The 26,227-nt window shown below is 34.3% G+C and overlaps 1 protein-coding gene and 16 non-coding genes across 17 annotated transcripts; all 17 read left to right on the top strand.

Annotated features, from left to right (window-relative positions):
• The first annotated feature begins 204 nt into the window (after positions 1-204).
• LOC132311152 (ethylene-responsive transcription factor ERF119-like) lies at positions 205-1,996 on the top strand. The gene is made up of 2 exons (XM_059808914.1): positions 205-509; positions 654-1,996. Exon 2 carries the CDS (start codon positions 858-860, stop codon positions 1,647-1,649), a length of 792 nt encoding a protein of 263 aa, XP_059664897.1. The 5' UTR covers positions 205-509; positions 654-857; the 3' UTR covers positions 1,650-1,996.
• Positions 1,997-7,387: 5,391 nt separating this feature from the next.
• Positions 7,388-7,480, top strand: LOC132315508 (small nucleolar RNA U61). The gene has a single exon (XR_009483695.1). It is a non-coding gene; the product is annotated as a small nucleolar RNA U61 (small nucleolar RNA).
• Positions 7,481-7,608: 128 nt separating this feature from the next.
• Positions 7,609-7,696, top strand: LOC132315526 (small nucleolar RNA snoR14). Its single transcript, XR_009483709.1, has one exon. It is a non-coding gene; the product is annotated as a small nucleolar RNA snoR14 (small nucleolar RNA).
• A 280-nt stretch (positions 7,697-7,976) lies between these two features.
• LOC132315493 (small nucleolar RNA Z101) lies at positions 7,977-8,066 on the top strand. The gene has a single exon (XR_009483680.1). It is a non-coding gene; the product is annotated as a small nucleolar RNA Z101 (small nucleolar RNA).
• Positions 8,067-9,363: 1,297 nt separating this feature from the next.
• LOC132315497 (small nucleolar RNA Z101) lies at positions 9,364-9,454 on the top strand. The gene has a single exon (XR_009483684.1). It is a non-coding gene; the product is annotated as a small nucleolar RNA Z101 (small nucleolar RNA).
• A 992-nt stretch (positions 9,455-10,446) lies between these two features.
• Positions 10,447-10,531, top strand: LOC132315518 (small nucleolar RNA snoR14). The gene has a single exon (XR_009483702.1). It is a non-coding gene; the product is annotated as a small nucleolar RNA snoR14 (small nucleolar RNA).
• Positions 10,532-10,661: 130 nt separating this feature from the next.
• On the top strand, positions 10,662-10,752 carry LOC132315503 (small nucleolar RNA Z101). Its single transcript, XR_009483690.1, has one exon. It is a non-coding gene; the product is annotated as a small nucleolar RNA Z101 (small nucleolar RNA).
• Positions 10,753-10,949: 197 nt separating this feature from the next.
• Positions 10,950-11,040, top strand: LOC132315502 (small nucleolar RNA Z101). Its single transcript, XR_009483689.1, has one exon. It is a non-coding gene; the product is annotated as a small nucleolar RNA Z101 (small nucleolar RNA).
• A 3,596-nt stretch (positions 11,041-14,636) lies between these two features.
• Positions 14,637-14,727, top strand: LOC132315510 (small nucleolar RNA U61). Its single transcript, XR_009483697.1, has one exon. It is a non-coding gene; the product is annotated as a small nucleolar RNA U61 (small nucleolar RNA).
• A 126-nt stretch (positions 14,728-14,853) lies between these two features.
• On the top strand, positions 14,854-14,936 carry LOC132315522 (small nucleolar RNA snoR14). The gene has a single exon (XR_009483706.1). It is a non-coding gene; the product is annotated as a small nucleolar RNA snoR14 (small nucleolar RNA).
• Positions 14,937-15,071: 135 nt separating this feature from the next.
• Positions 15,072-15,162, top strand: LOC132315501 (small nucleolar RNA Z101). Its single transcript, XR_009483688.1, has one exon. It is a non-coding gene; the product is annotated as a small nucleolar RNA Z101 (small nucleolar RNA).
• A 3,359-nt stretch (positions 15,163-18,521) lies between these two features.
• Positions 18,522-18,614, top strand: LOC132315511 (small nucleolar RNA U61). The gene has a single exon (XR_009483698.1). It is a non-coding gene; the product is annotated as a small nucleolar RNA U61 (small nucleolar RNA).
• Positions 18,615-18,751: 137 nt separating this feature from the next.
• On the top strand, positions 18,752-18,840 carry LOC132315520 (small nucleolar RNA snoR14). Its single transcript, XR_009483704.1, has one exon. It is a non-coding gene; the product is annotated as a small nucleolar RNA snoR14 (small nucleolar RNA).
• A 1,102-nt stretch (positions 18,841-19,942) lies between these two features.
• LOC132315495 (small nucleolar RNA Z101) lies at positions 19,943-20,033 on the top strand. Its single transcript, XR_009483682.1, has one exon. It is a non-coding gene; the product is annotated as a small nucleolar RNA Z101 (small nucleolar RNA).
• Positions 20,034-24,208: 4,175 nt separating this feature from the next.
• Positions 24,209-24,301, top strand: LOC132315507 (small nucleolar RNA U61). Its single transcript, XR_009483694.1, has one exon. It is a non-coding gene; the product is annotated as a small nucleolar RNA U61 (small nucleolar RNA).
• A 163-nt stretch (positions 24,302-24,464) lies between these two features.
• Positions 24,465-24,553, top strand: LOC132315527 (small nucleolar RNA snoR14). Its single transcript, XR_009483710.1, has one exon. It is a non-coding gene; the product is annotated as a small nucleolar RNA snoR14 (small nucleolar RNA).
• A 51-nt stretch (positions 24,554-24,604) lies between these two features.
• On the top strand, positions 24,605-24,694 carry LOC132315500 (small nucleolar RNA Z101). Its single transcript, XR_009483687.1, has one exon. It is a non-coding gene; the product is annotated as a small nucleolar RNA Z101 (small nucleolar RNA).
• Positions 24,695-26,227: the final 1,533 nt, after the last annotated feature.

The following is a 26,227-nucleotide window of genomic DNA, read 5'->3' on the forward strand; positions in this document are numbered from 1 at the left end:
TAGTCAATTTTTTATTTTAAATTTGTTAGGGAATTGCTTGATCCCAACGCAAGTACTTAGTACTGCCAACTAAGGAGTTTATGTTTATGACCTCATATACTACTAGTACTAATTAAATACAGCCTTTTAACAAGCAGTCTTTTTACCAGCGGTAAAGAGAGACAGGGACAAGCAAAGTTAGTACGAACATAAAAACAAAACCGAGACAAAACATAACCGAAATATTCTAGAGAGAGAAACCGGAGCCATAGATTTCAAATCCTCGACGCTTCTTCTCTCAATCTAGACTTTTTAGGGTTTCAGAAGGTTTGAGAATTCTTGATAACTGAGACATTTTTTCTCCTTTTTCTCAAGAACCAGGAGGAGGGGTTTGTGAAGAAAATATTTATGTCTTCCGGATCCGAATTGTTGGTGACTGGGGCGTTGAAGCTCTGGCATTCCGTCTCCTCGTTTTTCTTAGCTCTCCGCTACACCAATTTCGCAATTTCTACGCGTTTGAGGCCAAAAAGGTAAAAAAAATTCTTAAACCCTATTGGGTATATGAATGTTTACAGATATATACATATATGCGTATATTTTTGATGATTTTGTGCACGATTTTGTGCACTGATTTGAAGTGGGTTTAAGCCTATTTGTTGGGGTTTTGGTTGCAGGAGTTGTTCTGGATTAGGGTTTTTTTGGGTTTTTCATATTAAGCGATTTGTTCTTGAGAGGGGCCTCTTGCCGGACAAATTTTGATCTTGAGAAGGATTCTTCCCTTCTGGTTCTGGTTCTGTTTTTGTTTCCTATTTTGTGGGTTTTGGAGAGGATACATCTTGGCAAAGATCGTGTTTTTATCAAACCAAATCGGCAAACCCATGAGGAAACTTCGGGTGTTCCGTTACGATGATGACGCCACTGATTCGTCCGATGATGAGCCTTGCAAATCAAAGAAGCGTTTCATTAGAGTGATTAATCTCCCAATGGCTGGTCATCAGCAGATTAAATCTATGAAAACGGATAGCAACAATGGCTGCAAAAACCCTAGAAAGAGGCTTTTGACCAAGACTTTGAACCAACAGGGAGAATCTGGCCTGAAACACAGAGGCATTCGACAGAGGAAATGGGGCAAATGGGCTGCTGAAATCAGGGATCCCTTCCAAAGAAAGAGGGTTTGGTTGGGTACATTTAATACTGCAGAAGAAGCGGCAGCCGCTTACGATAACAAGAGACTTGAATTCTCTTTAATGGCTATTTCTTCCCCCGAGAAGAGGTGCAATCAACCTTCCTTGATGGCTGTCCCAAAATCTTCTGAGGACTCTTATGGTATAATGCCGGACATACCGTCTCCGTCATCTTCTCTTGAGTTGGGGTCTTCAAATACAGCCTCCGCTTTGGCATCACACAATGATATGATGAAAGATGTTGTTATTGGTGCCAATGTTGGTGAGCAGCAAGTGCCCAATTTGGTTTCTGTGGATGCGCCATTGATGTCTCTTCCAATTGGGGAGGGCCTGGACTATGCACTGGAGCTTGAGTTGATCTTCGCGGAAAATGGTTTTGGACAATATTTAAGCGACAATCTTGACTATATTGGGAACTGTGACATGGACAATCTCCAGATATGCGGGTCTGATGGACGACCCATTGAGCTTCCAGACTATTTTTGACAGTGACCAGCTGGATCAAGAAAAGTCTGCTTGGGTGGATCAATTTTTGGCTATGGTGAAGCCCTTCAATATATCACGCCCATAGGATTTGTAGCAAGTAGGAGGTAGTCATTGTGGTAGTCTCAGGGACTGTAACCTGAACTATTGAGATATTTTGTTGAGGGAGTATGATTTCTCTCTTTATTTAGAAGTGTGTGTAATGTGTATTAGAGCCGTCCGAGGGTTGTTTGATGGTAAGAGGCAATTACTGTTGCCTCTTCAGAGTTTTACTCACATTGTTTTAGTTTCAAGCTTATTATGAATTGATGAACTATTCTTTGGTCTAAATAAATTGCAATATATTCCCATGTGCTATCGTTGCTCAATTTGGGTTCTACATTGGAAGTACAACCTAATTCATTGGGCTGCATTCCACTGGAGAGCAACAACATCAACAAACTAGCCCTATCTGCCAGTCTACCATTTGTGGATGATGGAGAGAAACCAAAGAATTTTCAAAGGACTGAAAGGAGTTCACAGAGATTGTTTGGCTCCATGCCAGATGTTAGCAGTTGCATTGGTGGTAACTGCCGGATTGGACGCAAAACCTAATGTGATGACAACAATTTTTTTAGATTTTAATAATATTAATATGAATGGTGTTATTATAGTAAAAACAGAATTTGAATTTTATGAGTTTAAAATGAAGTTAATCTTTACATTATGTTGCCAATTACTACAGGTATGTTATTTTTTTCCCATGTACATTAGTGACATATTTAGCTATTTGAAGGATTTGTGGACTAAGTAAAATATATTATTCTAAACATTTTTGTGATTTTGGTTTAATTAATTGGGTTCGTCTGAATTAACAATGCTTGATACCCATGTGAGGTAATTGTTTTAGACCTAACATGAAGTACTTTCAAGGGTTTTTGAATTTTTTTGCCTTTGGAACATTTAATTGTGCAATAGTGGAGGTTGTAGGCAATGACTTAAAGTCTTAAAACTTCTCTATCTTGACATTGGTTGCAATAAGGTGGCTTTGTATCACTTAAATCTTTACATTCGCTAATTGTTTCTAAATTTTATCATTAATGCTCACAGTTCCAGTTTCACTTCCTTGAAGATAAGGTTTGCTTATTTTTATTTATTTATTTATATATATTTTTTTCAGTCATCTTCTTATGTATGGCATTGTAGCTTAAGTTGTAACAATGTTGTTTCTACGATCTCATTTAACCAAGTTTACTTTATGTAACAATGTTGTGTTTTTCAGGTAGTTCTGATTAGGATTGATAAGTTTTAAGTACTGGATCTGACTCCATTATTTTGCCGGAGAGGATCTCTAATACTTGGGGTAAGTTGCCTAATGCCAATATCTGGCACATCCTTTGGTATTGTGTGTTGGTTAAGTTATTTGATATGTTTAAATAAATGAAGTGATTATATTTTCTCTCGGTAAACAATTTAAATGAATTGATATTTTTAGATTCCCTCTCAATTATGACCATATCAAAATTTTGTGAAACCACATTCTGCCATAACGTAAGTTACCGCTTGAGTACTTTAAATCTTATGGTATCGGTTGGTTAATTTAGATCTTAATTTAGAGAGATGAAGATTTGAAATCTTTTAAGTTGCTTTATTCGAGTATTTTAAAGAAGTCTAAACAAAATAGCTATGATTTTAAAGCAGGAAAAAAGATAAAAAGTCACAAAAATAAATGTCTTATGGATTTGGATCCCTTCCTAGACCCTTTTAGAAGATATTGTATTTAGCGTTTATAAACCCTAAATGCATTCCACCAGAGAATTTCTCTCTTTAAAATTATTCATTCAAGTCTTCCACAAAATTCTCTGTCTAATCTCTTACAAGTCAAGTTTAAGCTTTAAAAATCTCTACAATGGGAAAGAAGTGAGAAAGTAGATCATGGAAAGGAGAGCATAGATGTTGAAAACTGAAGGAGATACACTTTTGAAAGTTTTTTTTTTGAAAAAGATTTTCATCTCTGCATCAAGAGTTTTCATGCTTCCCAAAACATCAAATACTCATTTCATTACAAATTACATCTTTGGACATTGAAGATTGGTGGATCAATAATGTGTTATAAGGAAGAGGAGATCTAGCAAGCAAGGGCTTGGAGTTCCGACGATCTAAGAGCATCACAAGCCTTTTTGGCCAATGGCTTGCACTGTAACGAATTAAATCCCTTGGGTTGGGCTTCTCCATTTGGTGTTTTCCACACCAAATTCCACACTGCACTTGTGGAGTAGCGCCCTTGATGTATGACCAAGGGCCTAAAATGGGCCCTTTTGTATATTTTTTGTTTTTTTGTTTTTTTATAAAAAGTGATGGTGTGTGAGACAAATAATAAAAAGTATAGGGCCAAAAAATAATAAAATAATAAAGTGGAGAGTGGGAGAGAAGAGTGCATACCAAGAGGAAGGACTTTCCAAAAAAAACGTGTAGAGCCATATTAGCAATTGTGGAGCCAATTTGCGTCCTACCACATGGATGCTCTAAATGTGAGATTGAAGATTGGAAGAAAGTATTGGCCTTTGTGTATGAGACCACATCATTTTTTTTTAATGAGATTTCTAAGCCTAAATTCGTGGGAATCTAGAAATATAAAATTTGTAGGACTAGAGTGTATTTCTCTATGTAGGCTCTCGAAGAAGATGTTTTAGGGTTTAGAGCATCCCGTTTGCAAAAATTGGCTCTACACTTTATTTGGAGAGTCCATCCTCCTAGTTCTCTCTCCCGCTTACAACTTTATTATTTTATTATTTTTAGGTTCCACACACCATCACTTATCTTTTTAAAAAAACAAAAATATACACAAGGGTTCACTTTGGGGCCTTGGTATACTGCACTCCACAAGTGGAGTGTGGAATTTGGTGTGGGCTCCACCAAATGGAGAAGCCCACACCATGTGCAAGCCATTCTCCATAAAGACTTGTCGTTGGCCAAAACACACTCTAGATGCAATAAACAAATTCCAATCAGGGATTTTAGTAGCAAATTTAAAGTGTAAAGTTGTTTTAATATAAAATAATTCATTATAGGAAGGCATTTGGTTACTTATTAGCATGTAAGTATTAAATTTGGGAATTATTCATTTTGTCAGTACTTTATTGTTTAGAATAATTTTGTTTGGGTTTCATTACTTATATCTAATTTTCTAAAACTTTTTTTAGAGATTTACCCTCTTCTAGATTGAGCAGTAGATAGAAGTCAATATCTGAAGGCACTTGCCTCTTGTAATGGGAACCGTTGGTTGGTCGTGATTGAGCCAATTATTCTATTTTTAAACGTGTTTCGAGTCCTATTCAGTTGTGGTACGGGTATTTTGAATGGAATGGCTATGTTTAAGGTCTTGTTTGGAATTGTTTTTGGCTTATCTGAGTGAAAATGAAATGGAAAAAGAAATTATAGTAACTTGTAGACATTTAGCTGAACAACTATCATACTGAACTGCTTCATGATCATCTTACTTCCTAGAATAATTCGATGATCAAATGGATTGCCAATCATTTTTCTAGGTTTTGGGGTATTCGCTTTGCTCGCTGGGCTATTGCTCAGTGTGTGTATCCCACTTGCTGAACAAATGCCCAGTGCTCACTGGTCATTTGCCCAACAAGTGAGGTCCACTAAATGGGTAAAGGCCCAACGAGCGCTATTTAAGCTGGACTTGCCCAACTTGCTTTGCAATTTTAAAAATATATATTAATAAATAGAATATAAAAGATGAAAATGAATATAATAAAAAAGGTGACCTTATCTCACATGCACGTGTTCCTAAAAACACATATATCATCTTGCATGCTATTTTAGAAATTTGTTTACAATCTTACCTTTTGATTCTGGTATAAGAAAATAGACTTGCTGTTTGCTGACGACACTACTGTGTTTTGTGATGCTAGTGTGAATCAAGTGAGACACTTGAGGTGTGTTTTGGACTGTTTTCAAGTGGTTTCGGGGTTGAAGATTAATATTGGAAAGAGTGTGATTGTTCCAGTAGGGGATGTGGGACATATTCATGAGTTGCAGCTATTCTAAGTTGCGGAGTGGAGGTTTTTCCTATTTCTTATTTGGGGCTGCCATTGGGTGCTTCTTCAAGGAGAGTTGCTGTTTGGGATCCAGTGGTGGAACGTTTTCAAAAGAGGTTATTGGGGTGGAAGAAGCAATATTTGTCGAAAGGGGGAAAACCTAATTGCTGAAGAGTACTTTAACTAATCTTCCTACATATTTCATGTCTTTGTTTCCAATCCCTAAAACAGTGATTGGTAGACTTAATAAGATTCAGGGGAATTTTTCGTGGGGCGGTGTAGGGGAGGAGTTTAAGTACCAACTTGTGAATTGGGAGAAAGTGTGCACCCCGATTCAAAGAGGTGGATTGGGGTTGCGCAGGTTGGATATGTTTAATAAAGCTCTGTTAGGGAAATGGTTATGGAGATTTGGATGTGTAGGTCCGTGTTTTGGAGGCGTGTTATTGCATGCCGGTTTGGGGAAGAGGAGGGAGGTTGGGTGGCCAGAGGTGTGAATGCAGCAGCAGGTATGGGATCATGGAAAGTTATTAGGAGGGGGTGCGACGAATTCTCTAAGCGGATACGGTTTCGAGTTAGGGATGGTAGTTTTGTAAGGTTTTGGACGGATGTTTGGTGTGGGGATGTGGCGTTGGATTGTAGGTTTCCTAGACCTTATAGGATGGTTGAGGTGAAGCATGTGGTGGTGGCAGATTATTTTAGGTTAGAGAATGGGAGAGCTACTTTGGATGTGAGATTTCGCGGAAATATTAATGATTGGGAGTTGTTGGAGTTTACCGAATTAATGGGATTAATTTATAGTCAAGCGGTGGAGGGGGAAGGAAGGGATGAGATGGTGTGGAAGGGGGATTCTAGAGGGGTGTCTAAGGTGAGGCTGTTTTATAAAAGTCTTATGAATTCGATGAGCAACGGGTTTCCTTGGAAGGCTGTTTGGAGGACTTCAGCTCCAACAAAGGTGGCTCTTTTCACGTGGACAGCGGCGCTTGGCAACATTCTTACTTTGGATAATCTCAGAAAAAGACGCCAAATAACAGTTACATGGTGTTGCATGTGTAAGAAGGTGGGTGAATCGGTTAATCATCTCTTATTGCATTGTAGAGTGGCAGCAGATGTGTGGAGTCTGATGCTGAATGTATTTGGGGGTGGAATGGGTTGTGTCAAGTAATACGAGGGATATGTTAGAAGCTTGGAGAGGGAATAGAGTGGAAAGTCAGGTTAGGAAGGCGTGGAGGGTTGCACCTCTTTGTATTTGGTGGGCGTTGTGGCATGATAGGAATAGGAGATCTTTCGAAGGACAGGAATCGTCGGTGTGGGTTATCAAGGCAGATATTTTGCATTCTCTTTATTCTTGGGTTAATGGGAAAAATTGCCCATCTGTAGATAGTTTTTTGGATTTTGTTGACAACTTATCGTTGTATTGACGCTTTTTGCGTTTTTGTTTATTGTTTTGTAAGGGTTTGCTCCCCTCTGAGCGTGTTTGTTTATACATCTTTACTTATTAAAAAAAGAAAAGAAAAAAGAAAATAGACTTGTGCAGAAATGGAATTTACCTGTAAAGAAAGTTTGCTAGAAGGAAGATTTTCTGAGATAGTTATTCCAATGTTGGATTTGCTTATATATATATATATATATATATATATATATATATATATATATATATTGTTTTTATAAGTTTATTATTATTATTTTTGAATATTTGATAGACATGATGTGCTGTGAAGATCTAATTATCGTGTTCCAAAGATAGTGTCTCTCATGACACTGTCTGTGATGGCACACTATCCTCTAAGAAGTTCTGAGCACAAAACTCGTCTGCTATTATTCTAATCAATTTTAAATCCTCTTATTTTTTTGCTAGTGATTTTAGGATTTCTTCTGAATACAAGCCTTTTTGTGATTAGTTTTTTTATCAGAAATTTGGGCGGAAAAAGACAAGGTGACGAAGAAATTCATTGGTCTGTCAATCCACTGGCATATTACTGTGTGATGTTAATAATGAATCCCGACAGTTCTGATCGTCTCTATCTTCCCAGATCCAAAAAACACACAATTCATCACACACAAACTCAAATCTCTGTATTATATATATATATATATATATATATATATGTATGTATGTATGTATCTATCTGTGTGTACGTAAGTTTATTATTATTTTCTTTTTCATGGGCATATGAGATTCAAACACAAAATTCATCACACACAAACTCAAATCTTTGTATAATATATGTATGTATGTATGTATGTATGTATCTATGTGTGACAGTGTGAGTATGTTTATGTATCTTATCTTCTTTTTCATGGGCATGTGATGAATCTCATAACAAATGGGTAATTTGCATCTGATGTTTCAGTGATGCTAAATCACCTTGGAGAACTGATGCCTTTTTTTTTTTTTTTTTTGTTCATGTTCTAATACGGAAAATGTTGCTTTTGCCTCATTAGCTTCTTTTTAGATAGTGTGATGGCAACAACTGATTTTAGGTTTTAAAAAAGGTCAATGCTACATAGATCTAAAACTTTAACCTATAATGGATTGATGAAAATTCCTTGGCCAGGCTTCTTGGTTAGGTTTTAAGGCTTAGAGAACCATTATCCTTTAATAAATTTGTCAACATTATTCTTTTGCATTGGGTAGTCAAATATATGAAATGGAGTTGTTTTTAATATAGGCATATGATTAGTTGCTTGAAATTGATGCTTAGTTCTATTTTTAAGCTGATTTTTTTAATAAGGGTTATTAGTGGATAAACTCTAATTGTGTAAGACATGTGTGAAAACACTAGGCAGTGTGTTGTGTTGGTGCAGTACTCTCTATTTATAGTGTTTGCTGTTCCATTTGCTGCACCAAGGGATAAAAATTCTTAGGCTAAACTTTATCTACTACGTCAATATTGAGCATCTGAAATAGGTAGTTACGCAAATCTTTAGCCAAGCATCTGAAATATAGTAGATATTCTTACAAGTATTTTAGTAATTTAGTATTGAGTAATTGTAACCTTATGAATTACTTATTTTGTGCATAACATCAAACTACTTATAGGTTCATTAAGTAGACTGCAGTCAATCATCAATGGAATAAAAATGACATTAAATTGTTTGCTTCTTGTCACCATATTGTCATTAAGTGATTTATTTATTACACTAAGTAGGTTCATTAAGTATGTTTGAATTTTTGTGTAGTTTTTTTCTAAAGATCTAATGCAATAGGTTTGTGTAATAAAGTTGGGTCAGTTTGTGTAATAAAGTTGGGTTGTTCAGGTGGTGGTAGGTAGTTGTCATTAGGATTGGTGGGTGCAAGCACTGCTAATGTCATAAGCAAGATCAGTACTGCTCTTACTCTTATTCTGTGTGTTTTAGATTTGTGACTTAGCCGTCTATTGACATTGAAGCTAATGTCTTTTTTCTTTCTATTAAGGTAATTTAAATGAGTTGTTATCTTTAAATTCTCTCAGTTAAAATGATTAGGGGCACAACAAATTCACAAATTCAAACCTTTATATAATATGTATATATATGTCTGTATCTATGTGTAAACAAGTTTATGTTAAATTATTTTTCATGGGCATATGAGATTCAAACACACGCAAACTCAAATCTTTGTATAATATGTATATATGTTTGTATGTATCTATATGCAAGTATGTTCATGTTCTTAAGTATGTTTATGTTTTAACTTTCTTTTTCATGGGCATGTGATGAATCTCATAACAAATGGGTAATTTGCATCTGAATGTTTCTGTGATGCTAAATCACCTTGGAGAACTGATGCATTTTTTAATTTTTATATGTATATTTTTACTACATGTATAAATAAGAAAAATGTTGTTTTTGCCTCTTTAGCTTCTTTTTAGAAAGTGTGATTGCTGGCAACAACTGATTTTAGGTTTCAACAAAGCTCAATGCTACGAAGACCTAAAACTTCAACCTAGAATGGATGTGTAATAAAGTTGGGTTTTGTGGACGGAAGTCTAGAGGGTAAGTTGCCTAAAGCTAATGTATTTTTTCTTTCAATTAAGGTAATTTTTTTTTTTTTTCCTAGTTGGGTACTCACACACGCATGCCTCCACGGAGGCTCGAACCCCTGACCTCTCTTTGAAAAGTAGGGGCTTGGTACCGCTAGGCCACTAGCCTGTTGGTAATTAAGGTAATTTAAATGAATTGATATCTTTAAATGAAGCTGTCATAGGGCTACATTCTACCATAAACACAAGTTTGGTAGTTTAAATCTTAATTGAGAGAGATGATTTCAAACCATTCAAGTTGCCTTAATTGAGAGATAACAAAGTTTAAACAAAATTGAGACTAAATTTGGAAAAGGAGAAATAATTGGAAAATTAAATGTTGATAAAGTGATTTCTGAATGCCTTAGCACTAACCACAATTATATAGACACCTTAGACTATCATAATAGTTTTAATGTTTAAGGTTACAGGTTTTTATTTGAAATTGATTTTGGGTTATCCTGGAATGCCATACTGTTAATCCAATTCATTTTCATTCGATGAGTTATAGAAAATAAACTTGGAATCAAATTTTATTTTCTAGGAATAACTACTAATTTGTTGGTGTTATAGGCAAACACAAGCCAGAGCAAGCTTTCCTGATTGTACCCCTCCCCTTCCATTCTTCGATCAAGTCTATTATATTCTACCTTTAAATCCTTTGTATTTTTTGCTCTATCATTATTTTATTTGCTAGTGATTTTAGGGTTTCTTCCGATTTAAGTGATTTTATTCGGTTTTGATTTGACATTGGGGAGGAAAAAGACGAGGTGATGATGAAATGCATTGGTATTTCAATCCACTGACATATGTGTGATGTTAATAATGAATCCCGACAGGTTCTGATCGTCTTTTTCTTCCCACACCCAAAAAAGCCTACAAATTATCACTTGCTAACTCACATCTTTATATATATATATATATGTATGTATGTATGTACTTAATATGTATGAGTATGTTTATGTTCTTATTTTCTTGGTAATGGGCATGTGATGAATCTCATAACAAATGGGTTATTTGCGTCTGAATGTTTCAGTGATGCTAAATCACCTTGGAGAACTGATGATGAAATTCATTGGTATTTCAATCCACTGACATGTGTGATGTTAATATTGAATCCTGACAGGTTCTGATCGTCTTTTTCTTCCCACACCCAAAAAAGCCTACAAATTATCACTTGCTAACTCACATCTTTATATATATATATATATATATGTATGTATGTACTTAATATGTACGAGTATGTTTATGTTCTTATTTTCTTGGTAATGGGCATGTGATGAATCTCATAACAAATGGGTAATTTGCGTGTGAATATTTTCAGTGATGCTAAATCACCTTGGAGAACTGATGCATCCTTTTATTGCGTGTTTAGCTTCTTTTTAGACAGTGTGTGACGGCAACAACTTTTTTTTAGATTTTAATAATATGAATGTGAATGGTGTTATTATAGTAAAAGCAGAATTTCAATTTTATGAGTTTAAAATGAAGTTAATCCTTTACATTATGTTGCCAATTGTCACAGGTATGTTATTTTTTTCCCATGTACATTAGTGACATATTTAGCTATTTGAAAGATGTATGGACTAAGTAAAATATATTATTGTAAACATTTTTTTGGTTTTGGTTTAATTAATTGGGTGGTTCTGAATTAACAATGCTTGATACCCATGTGAGGTATTTGTTTTGGACCTAACATGAAGTACTTTCAAGGGTTTTTGAATTTTTTGCCTTTGGAACATTTAATTGTGCAATAGTGGAGGTTGTAGGCAATGACTTAAGTCTTAAACTTCTCTATCTTGACATTGGTTGCAATAAGGTGGAAATGTATTATTTAACTCTTTTATTTGCTACGTATGGGGATGTGCATATTCTAAATTTTATCATTAATGATCTCAGTTCTTGTTTCACTTCCTTGAAGATAAGGTTTGCTTAATATTTTTTTTTTCAGTCATCTTCTTATGTATAACATTGTAGCTTAAGTTATCAACAGGCCTGTGGCCTATCGGTACAAGGCTCCTACTTCCCAAAGGGAGGTCAGGGGTTCGAACTTCAGTGGAGGCAGTGTGTGTGAGTCCCAATTAGGAAAAAAAACATTGTAGCTTAAGTTGTAACAATGTTGTTTCTAAGACTCATTTAACCAAGTTTACTTTATGTAACAACGTTGTGTTTTTCAGGTAGTTCTGATTAGGATTGATAAGTGTTAAGTACTGGATCTGACTCTCTTATGTTGCCGGAGAGGATCTCTAAAATTATTTGTACTTGGGGTAAGTTGCCTAATGCCAATATCTGATGCATCATTTGGTATTGTGTGTTGGTTAAGTTGTTTGATGTGTTTAAATAAATGAAGTGATTATTTTTTTCTTAGTAAACAATTTAAATGAATTGATTTTTTAGATTCCCTCTCAATTATGACCATATCAAAATTTTGTGCAACCACATTCTGCCATAACATAAGTTACTGCTTGGATACTTTAAATCTTATGTATCGGTTGGGTAATTTAGATCTTAATTTAAAGAGATGAAGATTTGAAATCTTCTAAGTTGCTTTAATTGAGTATTTTAAAGAAGTCTAAACAAAATAGCCATGATTATAAAGCAGGAAAAAAGATAAAAAGTCACAAAAATAAATGTCTGATGGATTTGGATCCCTTCCTAGATCCTTTTAGAAGACATTGTGTTTAAGTTTTATAAACCCTAAATGCATTCCACAAGAGAATTTCTCTCTTTAAAACTATTCATTCAAGTCTTCCACAAAATTCTCTGTCGAAATCTCTCACAAGTCAAGTTTTAAGCTTTAGAAATCTCTACAATGGGAGAGAAGTTAGCAAGTAGATCAGGGAAAGGAGGAGAACATAGAGCTTGAAAGCTGAAGGAGATACTTTTGAAAGTTTTTTTGAAAAGGATTTTCATCTTTGCATCAAGAGTTTTCATGCTCTACCCAAAACATCAAATACTCATTTCATTACAAATTACATCTTTGGACATTGAAGAATGGAGGAGCAATAATGTGGTATAAGGAAGAGGAGATCTAGCAAGCAAGGGCTTGTAGTTCCTACGATCTAAGAGCATCGCAAGCCTTTTTGGCCAATGGCTTGCATTGGGTTGGGCTTCTCCATTTGGCGGAGTCCACACCAAATTTCACACTCCACTTGTGGAGTAGCGCCTTTGATGTTTGACCAAGTGCCTCAAGTGGGCCCTTGTGTACATTTTTTTTTTTTTAAAAAAAAAAAAAAAAGTGGTTTGTGAGACAAATAAAAAAAAGAAGTGTAGAGCCAAAAAATAATAACATAATAAAGTGGAGACTAGGAGAGAAGAGTGCACACCAGGACTCTCCAGAAAAAAAGTGTAGAGCCATGTTAACAATCTTTTAAAAAAGTGTAGAGCCAATTTGCTTCTTCCACACAGGATGCTCTAAAAGTGAGATTGAAGATTAGAAGAAAGTATTAGTCTTTGTGTATGAGATCGCATCATTCTATTTATGAGATTTCTAAGCCTAAATTCGTGGGAATCTAGAAATATAAAATGTCTAGGACAATAGTGTATATCTCTATGTAGTCTCTTGGAGAAGATGTTTTAGGGTTTAGAGCATCTGGTGTGCAAAAATTGGCTCTACACTTTTTTTGGAGTCCTTTCTCTTCCGCTTTCTACTTTATTATTTTATTATTTTTTGGCTCCACACACCATAACTTTTTTTTTTTTTTTTGAGTGTGCTATAACGCCTCACCAACGGCCCAAAGTGAGCCCTTGTGTATATTTTTTTTATAAAAGTTATACCACACTCCACTCGTGGAGTGTGGAATTTGGTGTGGGCTCTACCAAATGGAGAAGCCCACTCCAAGTGCAAGCCATTGGCCAAAAAGGCTTTCCGATGGCCAAAACACTCTCTAAACCCAATAAACAAATTCCGATCAGGTATTTTTGTAACGTTTTAAAGTACAAATTTGTTTAAATATTAAATAATTCATCATAAGAAAGGCATTACTTAATAATTCCCTAATTTAATACTTAATAAGAAAGGCATTATTTAATATGCTAATAAGTAACCATTTGAGAATTATTCATTTTGTCAGTACTTCATAGTTTATTAATTTTGTTTAGGTTTGATTACTTATATCTAATTTTTCTTTAATTCTTTTTAGAGGTTCACCTCCTTCTAGATCGAGCAGTAGATAGAAGTCCATACCTGCAAGTACTTACCTCTTGTAATGGGTACTGTTAGCTGGTCATGATTGAGCCAATCATTCTATTTTTACATGTGTTTTGAGTGCTAGTCAGTTGTGGTATGGTTATTTTGAATGGAATGGCTATGTTTTAAGGTCTTGTTTGGAATTGTTTTTGGCTTATACTGTGGAGTGAAAATGAAATGGAAAAGGAAAATAAATTATAGGAACTTGCTCCATTATCATCCCTACTAGAGAAGCTTAACTTAATATTAAAAAAATAAAATATATGTATGAAGATTCTTCTTTTCTTAAGTAAAAAAAAAAAAAAAAAATTCATAGAAATAAGAGAAAATTAAACTAAGAGAAAGTGATAAAATTTCAATTTTACAAGTTCAATTTATTGTACATCTTTTTAGTTTTTTTTTTCTTTTTCCTCATTTACTAAAAATTACTCAGAACCATTCGTGAACTTCGTGCGCTTTCATTCCAACGTTCCGCGCAATTTCGCTCACTCTCTCATCACTTGAATAAATAATTATGTGAAAATCTGGAAACGAGTTAAGGAATTAGTGACACGTGCGTGCCTATAAGTACTCCTCACTCTTCTTTTTGCTTAATTTCTCACCACTTGCCTCCTTTCTAGTCCGCCCTCTCGCTATACAGCAGTCTCTGTCTCTATATTAGCAATTTGAAGGTTTTCGTAGATCTATGAATAAAAATATATATATATATATATACTTTTTATTAGTTTTATTTTTCTTGAATATTTGATAGACATGATGTATTGATGTGCGGTGAAGATTTAATAATCGTGTTCCAAAGATCGTTTCTCATGACACTGTTTGTGACGGCACACAATCCACTAAGAAGTTCTGAGCGCAAAACTAACCTATTTTGCTAGACTCTATAATATTCTAGTTTTAAATCCTCTAGTATTTATTTGCTAGTGATTTTAGGGTTTCTTCCAATTTTATTCGGTTTTGATTTGAAATTAGGGAGGAAAAAGATGAGATGATGATGAAATTCATTGGTCTGTCAATCCACTGATGTGTGTGATGTTAATAATGAATTCCGACAGGTTCCGATTGTCATTTTCTTCCCACACCCAAAAAAGCCTACAAATTATCACACACCTAACTCACATCTTTATATAATTATATATATATATAATTATAAACACGTACTTAATATGTATGAGTATGTTTATGTTCTTATTTTCTTGGTAATGGGCATGTGATGAATCTCATAACAAATGGGTAATTTGCGTCTGAATGTGTCAGTAATGTTAAATCACCTTGGAGAACTGATGCTTCTTTTTATTGCGTGTTTAGCTTCTTTTTATATAGTGTGTGATGGCAACAACATTTTTTAAATTTTAATAATATTAATGTTAATGGTGTTAATATAGTAAAAGCGGAATTTGAATTTTATGAGTTTAAAATGAAGCTAATCTTTTACATTATGTTGCCAATTATCACAGCTATGTACGTTAGTGACATATTTAGCTATTCATTTGAAAGATGTATGGACTAAGTAAAATATATTATTGTAAACATTTTTGTGATTTTGGTTTAACTATTTGGTCCTTCTGAATTAACAATGCTTGATTCCTATGTGAGGTTTTTGTTTTTGACCTAACATGAAGTACTTTAAAGGGTTTTTTAATTTTTGCCTTCGGAACATTTAGTTGTGCAATAGTGGCTTTGTATCATTTGACTCTTTACATTTGCTACTTGTGAAGCTTGCTACTGATGGGGATGTGCATATTATAAAAATTTTCATTAAGGCTCTCCGTTCCTGTTTCACTTCCTTGAAGATAAGGTTTGCATAATTTTTTTCATTCATCTTATGTATGACGTTGTAGCTTAAGTTGTAACAATGTTGTTTCTAACATCTCATTTAACCAACTTTACTTTATGTAACAATGTTGCTGGATCAGACTCTCTTATGTTGCCGGAGAGGATCTCTAAAATTATTTATACTTGGGGTAAGCTGCCTAATGCCAATATCTGACCCTTCACTTTGGTATTGTGTGTTGGTTAAGCTGTTTGATGTGCTTAAATAAAATAAGTGATTATTTTTTCTCTCAGTAAACTATTTAAATGAATTGATATTTTTAGATTCCCTCTCAATTATGACCATATTAAAATTTTGTGAAACCACATTCTGCCATAACGTAAGTTACCACTTGGGTACTTTAAATCTTACGGTATCGGTTGGTTAATTTAGATCTTAATTTAGAGAGATGAAGATTTGAAATCTTTTAAGTTGCTTTAATCAAGTATTTTAAAGAAGTCTAAACAAAATAGCTATGATTATAAAGCAGGGAGAAAGATAAAAAGTCACAAAAATAAATGTCTTATGGATTTGGATCCCTTCCTAGATCCTTTTAGAAGATATTGCATTTAGAGTTTATAAACCCTAAATGCATTCCACAAGAGAATTTCTCTCTTTAAAATTATTCATTCAAGTTTTCCACAAAATTCTCTGTCTAATCTCTTACAAGTCAAGTTTAAGCTTTAAAAATCTCTACAATGGGAAAGAAGTGAGAAAGTAGATCAGGGAAAGGAGAACACAAAGCTTGAAAGCTGAAGGAGATGCACTCTTGAAAGTTTTTTTTGAAAAGGATTTTCATCTCTGCATCAAGAGTTTTCATGCTTCCCAAAACATCAAATACTCATTTCATTACGAATGACATCTTTGGACATTGAAGATTGGTGGATCAATAATGTGGTACAAGGAAGAGTAGATCTAGCAAGCAAGGGTAGGAGTTCCTACGATCTAAGAGCATCACAAGCCTTTTTGGCCAATCGCTTGCACTGTAACGAATTAAATCCCGTGGGTTGGGCTTCTCCATTTGGTGGAGACCACACTAAATTCCACACTCCACTTGTGGAGTAGCACCCTTGATGTATGACCATGGGCCTAAAGTAGGCCCTTGTGTGTATATATATATATATATATTTAAATTATGGTGTGTGAGACAAATAATAAAAAGTATAGAGTCAAAAAATAATAAAATAATAAAGTGGTGAGCAGGAGAGAGGAGTGCACACCAAGAGGAAGGACTTTCCAAAAAAAAAAGTTGTAGAGCCACGTTAGCAATTGTGGAGCCAATTTGGTTCCTTCCACACAGGTTGCTCTGAAAGTGAGATTGAAGGTTGGAAGAAAGTATTGGTCTTTGTGTATGAGATCACATCATTCTATTTATGAAATTTCTAAGCCTAAATTCGTGGGAATCTAGAAATAGAAAATGTGTAGGACTAGAGTGTAAATCTCTTTTTAGTCTCTTGGAGAAGATGTTTTAGGGTTTAGAGCATCCCGTGTGCAAAAATTGGCTCTACAGTTTTTTGGAGAGTCCTTCCCTCCTAGTGTTCTCTCCCACTCTCCCACTCTCCGCTTTATTATTTTATTATTTTTAGGCTCCACACACCCATCACTTTTCTTTTTGAAAAAACAAAAAAATATACACAAGGGTTCACTTTGGGCCCTTAGTGAGCTGCTATACCACACTCCACAAGTGGAGTGTGGAATTTGGTGTGGGCTCCACCAAATGGAGAAGCCCACACCAAATGCAAGCCATTGTCCAAAAAGACTTGCCATTGGCCAAAACACTCTCTAGATCCAATAAACAAATTCCAATCAGGGATTTTCCTAGCGTTTAAAGTGTAAATTTGTTTAAATATATAATAATTCATTATAAGAAAGGCATTACTTAATAATTCTCAAATGGTTACTTATTAATGTGTAAGTATTAAATTTGGAAATTATTCATTTTGTCAGTACTTTATAGTTTAGAATAATTTTGTTTGGGTTTCATTTCTTATATCTAATTTTTCTTTAATATTTTTTTAGAGATTCACCCTCTTCTACATTGGGCAGTAGATAGAAGTTGATATCTGCAAGTTGTTGCCTCTTGTAATGGGTACCATTGGTTGGTCATGATTGAGCCAATCATTTGTTTTTTACATGTGTTTCGAGTCCTAGTCAGTTGTGGTATTTTGAATAGAATGGCTATGTTTAAGGTCTTGTTTGGAATTGTTTTTGGCTTATCTTGAGTGAAAATGAAATGGAAAAAGAAAAGAAATTATTATTAACTTTTAGACATTTAGGACTGAACAACTATCAAACAGAACTGCTTCATGATCATCTTACTTCCTAGAATAATTTGATGATCTAAAGGATTGCCAATCATTTTTATATGTTTTGGTGTATCGGCTTTGCTCGCTGGGCTATTGCCCAGTGAGTGGATCCCACATTCCCACTCGCTGAACAAATGCCCAGTGCTCACTGGCTATTTAAGCTGGACTTGCCCAACTTGCTTTGCAATTTAAAAAATATATATTAATAATTAGAATATAAAAGATGAAAATGAATATAATAAAAATGGTGACCTTATGTCACATACATGTGTTCCTAACAACACAGATGGTAGTTCATCGAAAGACACAAATATCATCTTGCATGCTATTTTAGAAATTTGGTTAAAATTTTACTTTATGATTCTGGTATAAGAAAATAGACTTGTGCAGAAATGGAATTTTTACCAGTAAAGAAAGTTTGCTAGAAGGAAGATTTTCTGAGATAGTTATTCCAATGTTGGATTTGCTTATATGTATATTGTTTTTATAAGTTTTTTTTTTTTTTTTGCCTTGAATATTTGATAGACATGATGTGCTGTGAAGATCTAATTTTCGTGTTCCTAATTTAGTGTCTATCATGACATTGTCTGTGATGGCACACAATCCACTAAGAAGTTCTGAGCACAAAACTCATCTACTATTATTCTAATCTAGCTTTAAATCCTCTTAATTTTTTGCTAGTGATTTTAGGTTTTCTTCTGAATACAAGCCTTTTGTGATTAGTTTTTTTTTTTTTTTTATCTGAAATTTGGGAGGAAAAAGACGAGTTGACGAAGAAATTCATTGGTCTGTCAATCCACTGACATATTACTGTGTAATGTTAATAATGAATCCCGACAGGTTTTGATCGTCTCTATCTTCCCAGATCCAAAAAACACACAATTCATCATGCACAACTCATTTCTAACTGACCTAGATTGACCTGAATGGATGAATTCGTAACTATATTCCGTATTGGTGTTAATAAAAATACATGACTCAAACACCAAGTTCAACACCACTAATTATAGACCTGAACCACTTAACTGCCTATGAGTCCTTTAAACTATTATTACGAATTCGATATCTTGTATTGTTCGAGTTTCATTCTCATATAAACATATATGGTTAATCTTCAATAGTTACAGAGTGGAAGTACTCCAAACTATTGACAAGCTGCTCGGTTACACCTACGGTGGTGGTTTTGGAGAGAGGAGCAGACAGTTTGTGAATTTGATTAGTGGAAGTTACTATTTTAATTCTGAAACACTATGTTATGTTCTTTTTTTATTATGGGGAGATCTTCAGTTAACGGATCCTTTTGTTTGTTTTCTGGGATATGATAGATTGTACTTTATAGTTTACAATATTTTTGTTTAATTTTTTTTAGAGATTTGCCTCTTCTAGACTGAGCAGTAGATAGAAGTCTATATCTGCAAGTACTTTTCTCAGCAGTAGATAGAAGTTGATAACTGCAAGTACTTGCTTTTTGTAATAGGTACTGTTGGCTGGTCATGATTGAGCCAATCATTCTATTTTTAGATGTGTTTTGAGTCCTAGTCCGATTTAATATTCTTGTTCCAAAGATTGTCTCTCCAATGACACTGTCTGTGACGGCACACAACCCTCTGAGAAGTTCTTAGCGCAAAACTAACCTATTTTACTAGATTCTATTCTATTCAACCTTTAAATCCTTAGTAACTTTTGCTCTATAGTTATTTTATTTGCTAGTGGTTTTAGGGTTTCTTCCGATTTTAGTGATTTTATTCGGTTTTGATTTGACATTAGGGAGGAAAAAGATGAGCTGATGATGAAATTCATTTTTCTGTCGATCCACTGACACATTCTTTCTTCCCACACCCAAAAAAAGGCTACAAATTATCACACACAAAGTCTCATCTTTATATAATTTTATATACATATATATTATGTACTTGATATGTATTAGTATGTTTATGTTCTTATATTTTTGGTAATTGGCATGTGATGAATCTCATAACAAATGGGTAATTTGTGACTGAATGTTTCAGTGATGCTTAATCACCTTGGAGAACTGATGCCTCTTTTTATTGGGGGGTCTAAATGTTAATAATATTAATCTTAATGGTTTTGATATATAGTAAAAGCAAAATTTGAATTTTATGAGTTTCAAATGAAGTTAGTTTTTTACATTATGTTGCCAATTATAACATGTATGTTAATTTTTTCCATGTACATTAGTGACATATTTAGCTATTCATTTGAAAGATGTATGGACTAAGTAAGATATATTATTGTAAACATATTTGTGATTTTGGTTTAATTAATTTGGACCTTATGAATTAACAATGCTTGATACCTATGCGGGGTATTTGTTTTGGACCTAACATGAAGTACTTTAAAGGGATTTTGAATTTTTTGCCTTCGGAACATTTAGTTGTGCAACAGTGGATGTTGTAGGCAATGACTTCTTAAACTCCTCCATCTTGACATTGGTTACAATAAGGTGGCTTTGTATCATTTAACTCTTTACGTTTGCTACTTGTGAAGCCTGCCACTGATGGGGATGTGCATATTCTAAATTTTATCGTTAATGCTCTCAGTTCCAGTTTCACTTTGTTGAAGACAAGGTTTGCTTAATTTTTTTTTCAGTCATCTTCTTATGTATGACTCTGTAGCTTAAGTTGTAACAATGTTGTTTCGTTGTGTTTTTCAGGTAGTTCTGATTAGGATTGATAAGTGTTCAGTACTGGATCTGACTCTCTTATATTATGTTGCCGGAGAGGATCTCTAAAATTATTCATACTTTGGGTAACTGTCTAATGCCAATATCTGACACATCACTTTGGTATTGTGTGTTGGTTAAGTTGTTTGATGTGTTTAAATAAATGAAGTGATTATTTTTTTCTCTTAGTAAACAATTTAAATGAATTGATATTTTTAAATTCCCTCTCAATTATGACCATATCAAAATTTTGTGAAACCACATTCTGCCGTAATGTAAGTTACTGCTTGGGTACTCTAAATCTTATGGTATCGGTTGGGTAATTTTAGATCATAATTTAGAGAGATGAAGATTTGAAATCTTTTAAGTTGCTTTAATTGAGTATTTTAAAGAAGTCTAAACAAAATAACCATGATTATAAAGCAGAAAAAAGATAAAAAAAAATCATCAAAATAAATGTCTGGGATCCTTCCTAGATTCTTTTAGAAGATATTGTATTTAGGGTTTATAAACCCTAAATGCATTCCACAAGAGAATTTCTCTCTTTAAAATTATTCATTCAAGTCTTCCACAAAATTCTGTGTCTAAATCTCTCACAAGGCAAGTTTAAGCTTTATTAATCTCTACAATAGGAAAGAAGTGAGCAAGTAGATCAGGGATAGGAGGAGAACATAGAGCTTGAGAGCTGAAGGAGATGCACTCTTGAAAGTTTTTTTGAAAAGGATTTTCATCTCTGCATGAAGAGTTTTCATGCTTCCCAAAACATCAAATACTCATTTCATTGCAAATGACATCTTTGGACATTGAAGATTGGTGGAGCAATAATGTGGTGTAAGGACGTGGAGATCTAGCAAGCAAGGGCTTGGAGTTTCTACGATCTAAGAGCATCGCAAGCCTTTTTGGCCAATGGCTTCCACTATAAAGAATTAATTCCTTGGGTTGGGCTTCTCCATTTGGTGGAGTTTACAACAAATTCCACGCTCCACTTGTGGAGTAATGCCCTTGATATTAGACCAAGGGCCTAAAAGTGGGTCCTTGTGTATCTTTTTGTTTTGTTTTTTTTTTTTTTTTCTTTTAAAAAAGTGATGGTGTGGACAAATAATAAAAAGTGTTAGAGTCAAAAAATAAAAAAATAATAAAGTGGATAGCGGGAGAGAAGAGTGCACACAATAGGACGGACTCTCCACTAAAAATGTTGAGCCACGTTAGCAATTGTGGCTCTACACTTTTTTAGTGTAGAGCCACAATTACTTCCTTCCACGCAGGATGCTCTAAAAGTGAGATTGAATATTGGAAAAAAGTAGTGGTCTTTGTGTACGAGATCACGTCATTTTATTTATGAGATTTCTAAGCCTAAATTCGTGAGGAAATCTAGAATTATAAAATGTGTAGGATTAGAGTGTAGATCTCTATGTAATCTCTTGGAGAAGATGTTTTAGGGTTTAGAGCATCTCGTGTGCAAAAATTGGCTAGTGTTCTCTCCGGCTTTCCACTTTATTATTTTATTATTTTTTTGCTATGCACACCATCACTTTTCTTTTTTTGAAAAACAAAAAATATACACAATGGCTCACTTTGGGTCCTCCGTGAGGTGCTATAACCCACTTTACTTGTGAAGTGTAGAGTATGGAATTTGTCGTGGGCTCCACGAAATGGAGAAGCCTACATCAAGTGCAAGCCATTGACCAAAACACTCTCTAGACCCAATAAGCAAATTCCAATTATGGATTTTCGTAGCGTTTTAAAGTGTAAATTTGTTTAAATATAAAATAATTAATTATAAGAAAGGCATTACTTAATAATTCTCAAATGGCTACGTTTTAGCATGTAAGTACTTAATTTTGGAATTATTCATTAAAATAATTTTATTTAGATTTGAATACTTATATCTAATTTTCCTTAATCTTTTTTACAGATTCGCCCAAATCTAGATTGAGCAGTAGATAGAAGTCGATATGTACAAGTACTTGCCTCTTGTAATGGGTACCGTTGGCTGGTCCGATCATGATTGAGCCAATCATTCTATTTTTATTTTTTACATGTGTTTTGAGCCCTAGTCAGTTGTGGTATGGGTATTTTGAATGGAATGGCTATTTTTAAAGGTCTTGTTTGGATTGTTTTTGGCTTATCCTGTGGAGTGAAAATGAAAAAAGAAGAAGAACTGAACAACTATCAAACCGAACTACTTTGTGATCATCTTACTTCCTAGAGTAATTTGATGATCAAAAGAATTTCCAATCATTTTTCTAGGTTTTGGGGTATTGGCTTTGCTTGCTGGGCCATTGCTCAGTGAGTGGATCCCACTCGCTGAACAAATGCCCAGCTCTCACCTGTCATTTGCCCAACAAGTGAGATCCACTAAATGGGCAAAAGGCCTAGCGAGCGCTATGCATGCTGCACTTGCCCAACTTGCTTTGCACTTTAAAATAGATATATTAATAGATAGACTATAAAAGATGAAAATGAATATAATAAGTGATAGAAAATCCGAAACAAATACCCGAATGAATTACCGAATGTGACTGGGCTTATCCACGTCGGACTAGTAAAATAAATATTACTTTACGCGATAAAACTGAAATATATATATATATATACACACACACACACACACACACACACACACACACACACACACACACACACACACAGAAACAGGGAATCAAAGTGCCTACGATTTAACTCTCAAATTGATTATTTTCAGGTCTCATCTTACACATATATATAGTATGTATAAGTATAAAGCTCTTGACCTAATTTCTGTATTTTTTGTGAACACAATGTCTTACAAGAGATTCACTATTTCAGGTTTTATACTTTTATCTGTTATATACATATGTGTGTTTTGTGTGTGAAATTTATCTGACCCAAGAAGAACAAGAGACCAAGATACGCTTTACACTTCAAGATCCAAAAACCCATTCGAAGGACGAGTCCAAGAAGATCAAGAAATCCTTTCGATCATGGTGATGGGGTTGTCGTGCTCACGCGGACCAATGTCCAGTCCGATGTATATTACTAAAAGCTGGAGTGGTTCAGCCAAGCCCTACCAGACCACCAACTGGCCGTCGTCGGAGTCGCTTAGTGGAGTCCAATCGCCTACGTGGATGTGGCAGGTGGAGTTACCGTGCATGAGCCGTCCATGGATTTGATCTGGTTTTCCCTGAATTTTATTCTCTCGCGTAGAGAGGACGACGTTGAAAGATGCTGACGTGGCTAAGCCACGTCAAGTTTTCGGTACTCATTCGGTGCCAAGTTTTCGGTTCCTATATCATTATTCATAATAAAAAGGTGACCTTATGCCGCGAGCACGGTTCCTAACAATACAGATAGTAGTTAATTGAAAGACACAATATCATCTTGCATGCTATTTTAGAAATTTGTTTACAATCTTACCTTGTGGATCTGGTATAAATAAATAGACTTGTGCAGAACTGGAATTTTCACCAGTAAAGAAATGGAAGGAAGATTTTCTGAGATAGTTATTCTTGGATTTTCTTATATATATATATTCTTGAATATTTGATAGACATGATATGCTGTGAAGATCTAATTTTCGTGTTCCAAAGATAGTGTCTCTCATGACACTGTCTGTGATGGCACACAATCCTCTAAGAAGTTCTGAGCACAAAACTCATCTACTATTATTCTAATCTAGTTTTAAATTCTCTTATTATTATTATTATTATTATTATTATTATTATTATTATTTTGTTAGTGATTTTAGGGTTTTCTTTTGAATACAAGCCCTTTTGTGATTAGTTTTTTGATCTGAAATTTGGGAGGAGAAAGATGAGCTGACGAAGAAATTCATTGGTCTGTCAATCTACTGACATATTACTGTGTGATGTTAATCACGAATCCTGACAAGTTCTATATATATGTGTGTATGTATCTATATGCAAGTATGTTTATCTTCTTACTATCTTTTTCATGGGTATGTGATGAATCTCATAACAATGGGTAATTTGCATCTGAATGATTCTGTGATGCTAAATCACCTTGGAGAACTGATGCCCTTTTTTTTTTCTTCGTTTTTTTTCTTTTTTTTTTTAATTTTTACTAATTGTACCAATACGAAAAATGTTGCTTTTGCCTCTTTAGCTTCTTTTTAGAAAGTGTGATTTGCTGGCAACAACTGATTTTAGGTTTCAACAAAGCTCAATGCTACATAGACCTAAAACTTCAACCTAGAATGGATCGATAAAAATTCCTTGAAGGGCAGGGTTTTTTTTTTTTCTCTCTCTCTCTCTCTCTCTCACTCAAATCTCATGTAATCAAATACCAAAAGACCAGATAGTCCAGTTGTATCACCCCTTCCTCCTCAAAGGAGAGGTCAGGATTCGAACTTCAGTGGAATTAGGGTAGGTGTAATTATTTAACTTCAAAAAAAGAGATCTCATGTAATGAATGTCATTTTGTGTAATAAAGTTGGATTTTATGGACAGAATTCTAGAGGGTAAGTTGCCTAAAGCCAATGTATTTTTTCTTTCAATTATGGTAATTTAAATGAATTGATATCATTAAACTTTAAATGAAGCTATCATTGATTCAGTCTTAAACACAAGTTTGATACTTTAAATCTTAATTGAGAGAGAAGATTTCAAACCATTCAAGTTACCTTAATTGAGAGAGAACAAGCTTAACTTAATTGAGAGATAACAAAGTTTAAACATAATTGAGACTGTAAATTTGGAAAAAGAGAAATAGTTGGAAAATTAAATGTTGAGAAAGTGATTATTAAGTGCCTAAGTAATCACAATTCTATAGACACCTTAGACTATCACAATTGTTTTAATGTTTAAGGTTACAAGTTTGTAGGAATTGATTTTGGGTTATCCTGGCCATACCGTTGATCCAATTCATTTTCATTCGATGAGTTATAAAAAAAAAAAAAAACTTGGAATCAAATTTTATTTTCTAGGAATAACTACTAATTTGTTGGTGTTATAGGCAAACACAAGCCAGGGCAAGCTTTCTTGATTGTACCCCTCCCCTTCCATTCTTAGATCAAGGACCCTCCCAACCCTTCGATTGTTAGGTCAAGGTAGGATCCTCCCAACCCAATGGTGTTTTCAATTTTTTTTGGATAATTACAAGAGGTGATTAGTAAATAGGACACTAACCTACATTAAGTATTACAATATTATTGTAATTATACTTTAGAATTCAAAAATTACAAGGAGGTCATATTTTACTAAATAATTATATTATTTAGGGATGTGATTATTCTTGACAACGTTGGTGTTCTTGTTTTACATTGTAGTAAGATCAGTTATTTTTTCAAGATAGCTCTTAGTGATCTTTCTCTTTAACTATCTTTTCGGGAAGGAAAGGTCTCTAGGAGTTATCTTGAGGAGATGGCGGATAAGGGTTAGTATTCTATTTCCTTCTACTTCATCTTTTCTACCGAGTTTCTTCCTAGTAGGAAGATCTTTTTATAAGAAGATGATGTAGAAGGAACACTTTCTGACAAAACTTAAAGAGCACTGGTAGCCAATGTAGCCAAAGGAATAAACACAGTTAAATACCAATTTAGAAACAGAATTGCAGCC

This window comes from Cornus florida, unplaced genomic scaffold (assembly GCF_030987335.1).
Source record: "Cornus florida cultivar Cherokee Brave unplaced genomic scaffold, ASM3098733v1 CherokeeBrave_3.0.0_Hap2_Chr06, whole genome shotgun sequence".
Lineage (NCBI taxonomy): Eukaryota > Viridiplantae > Streptophyta > Magnoliopsida > Cornales > Cornaceae > Cornus > Cornus florida.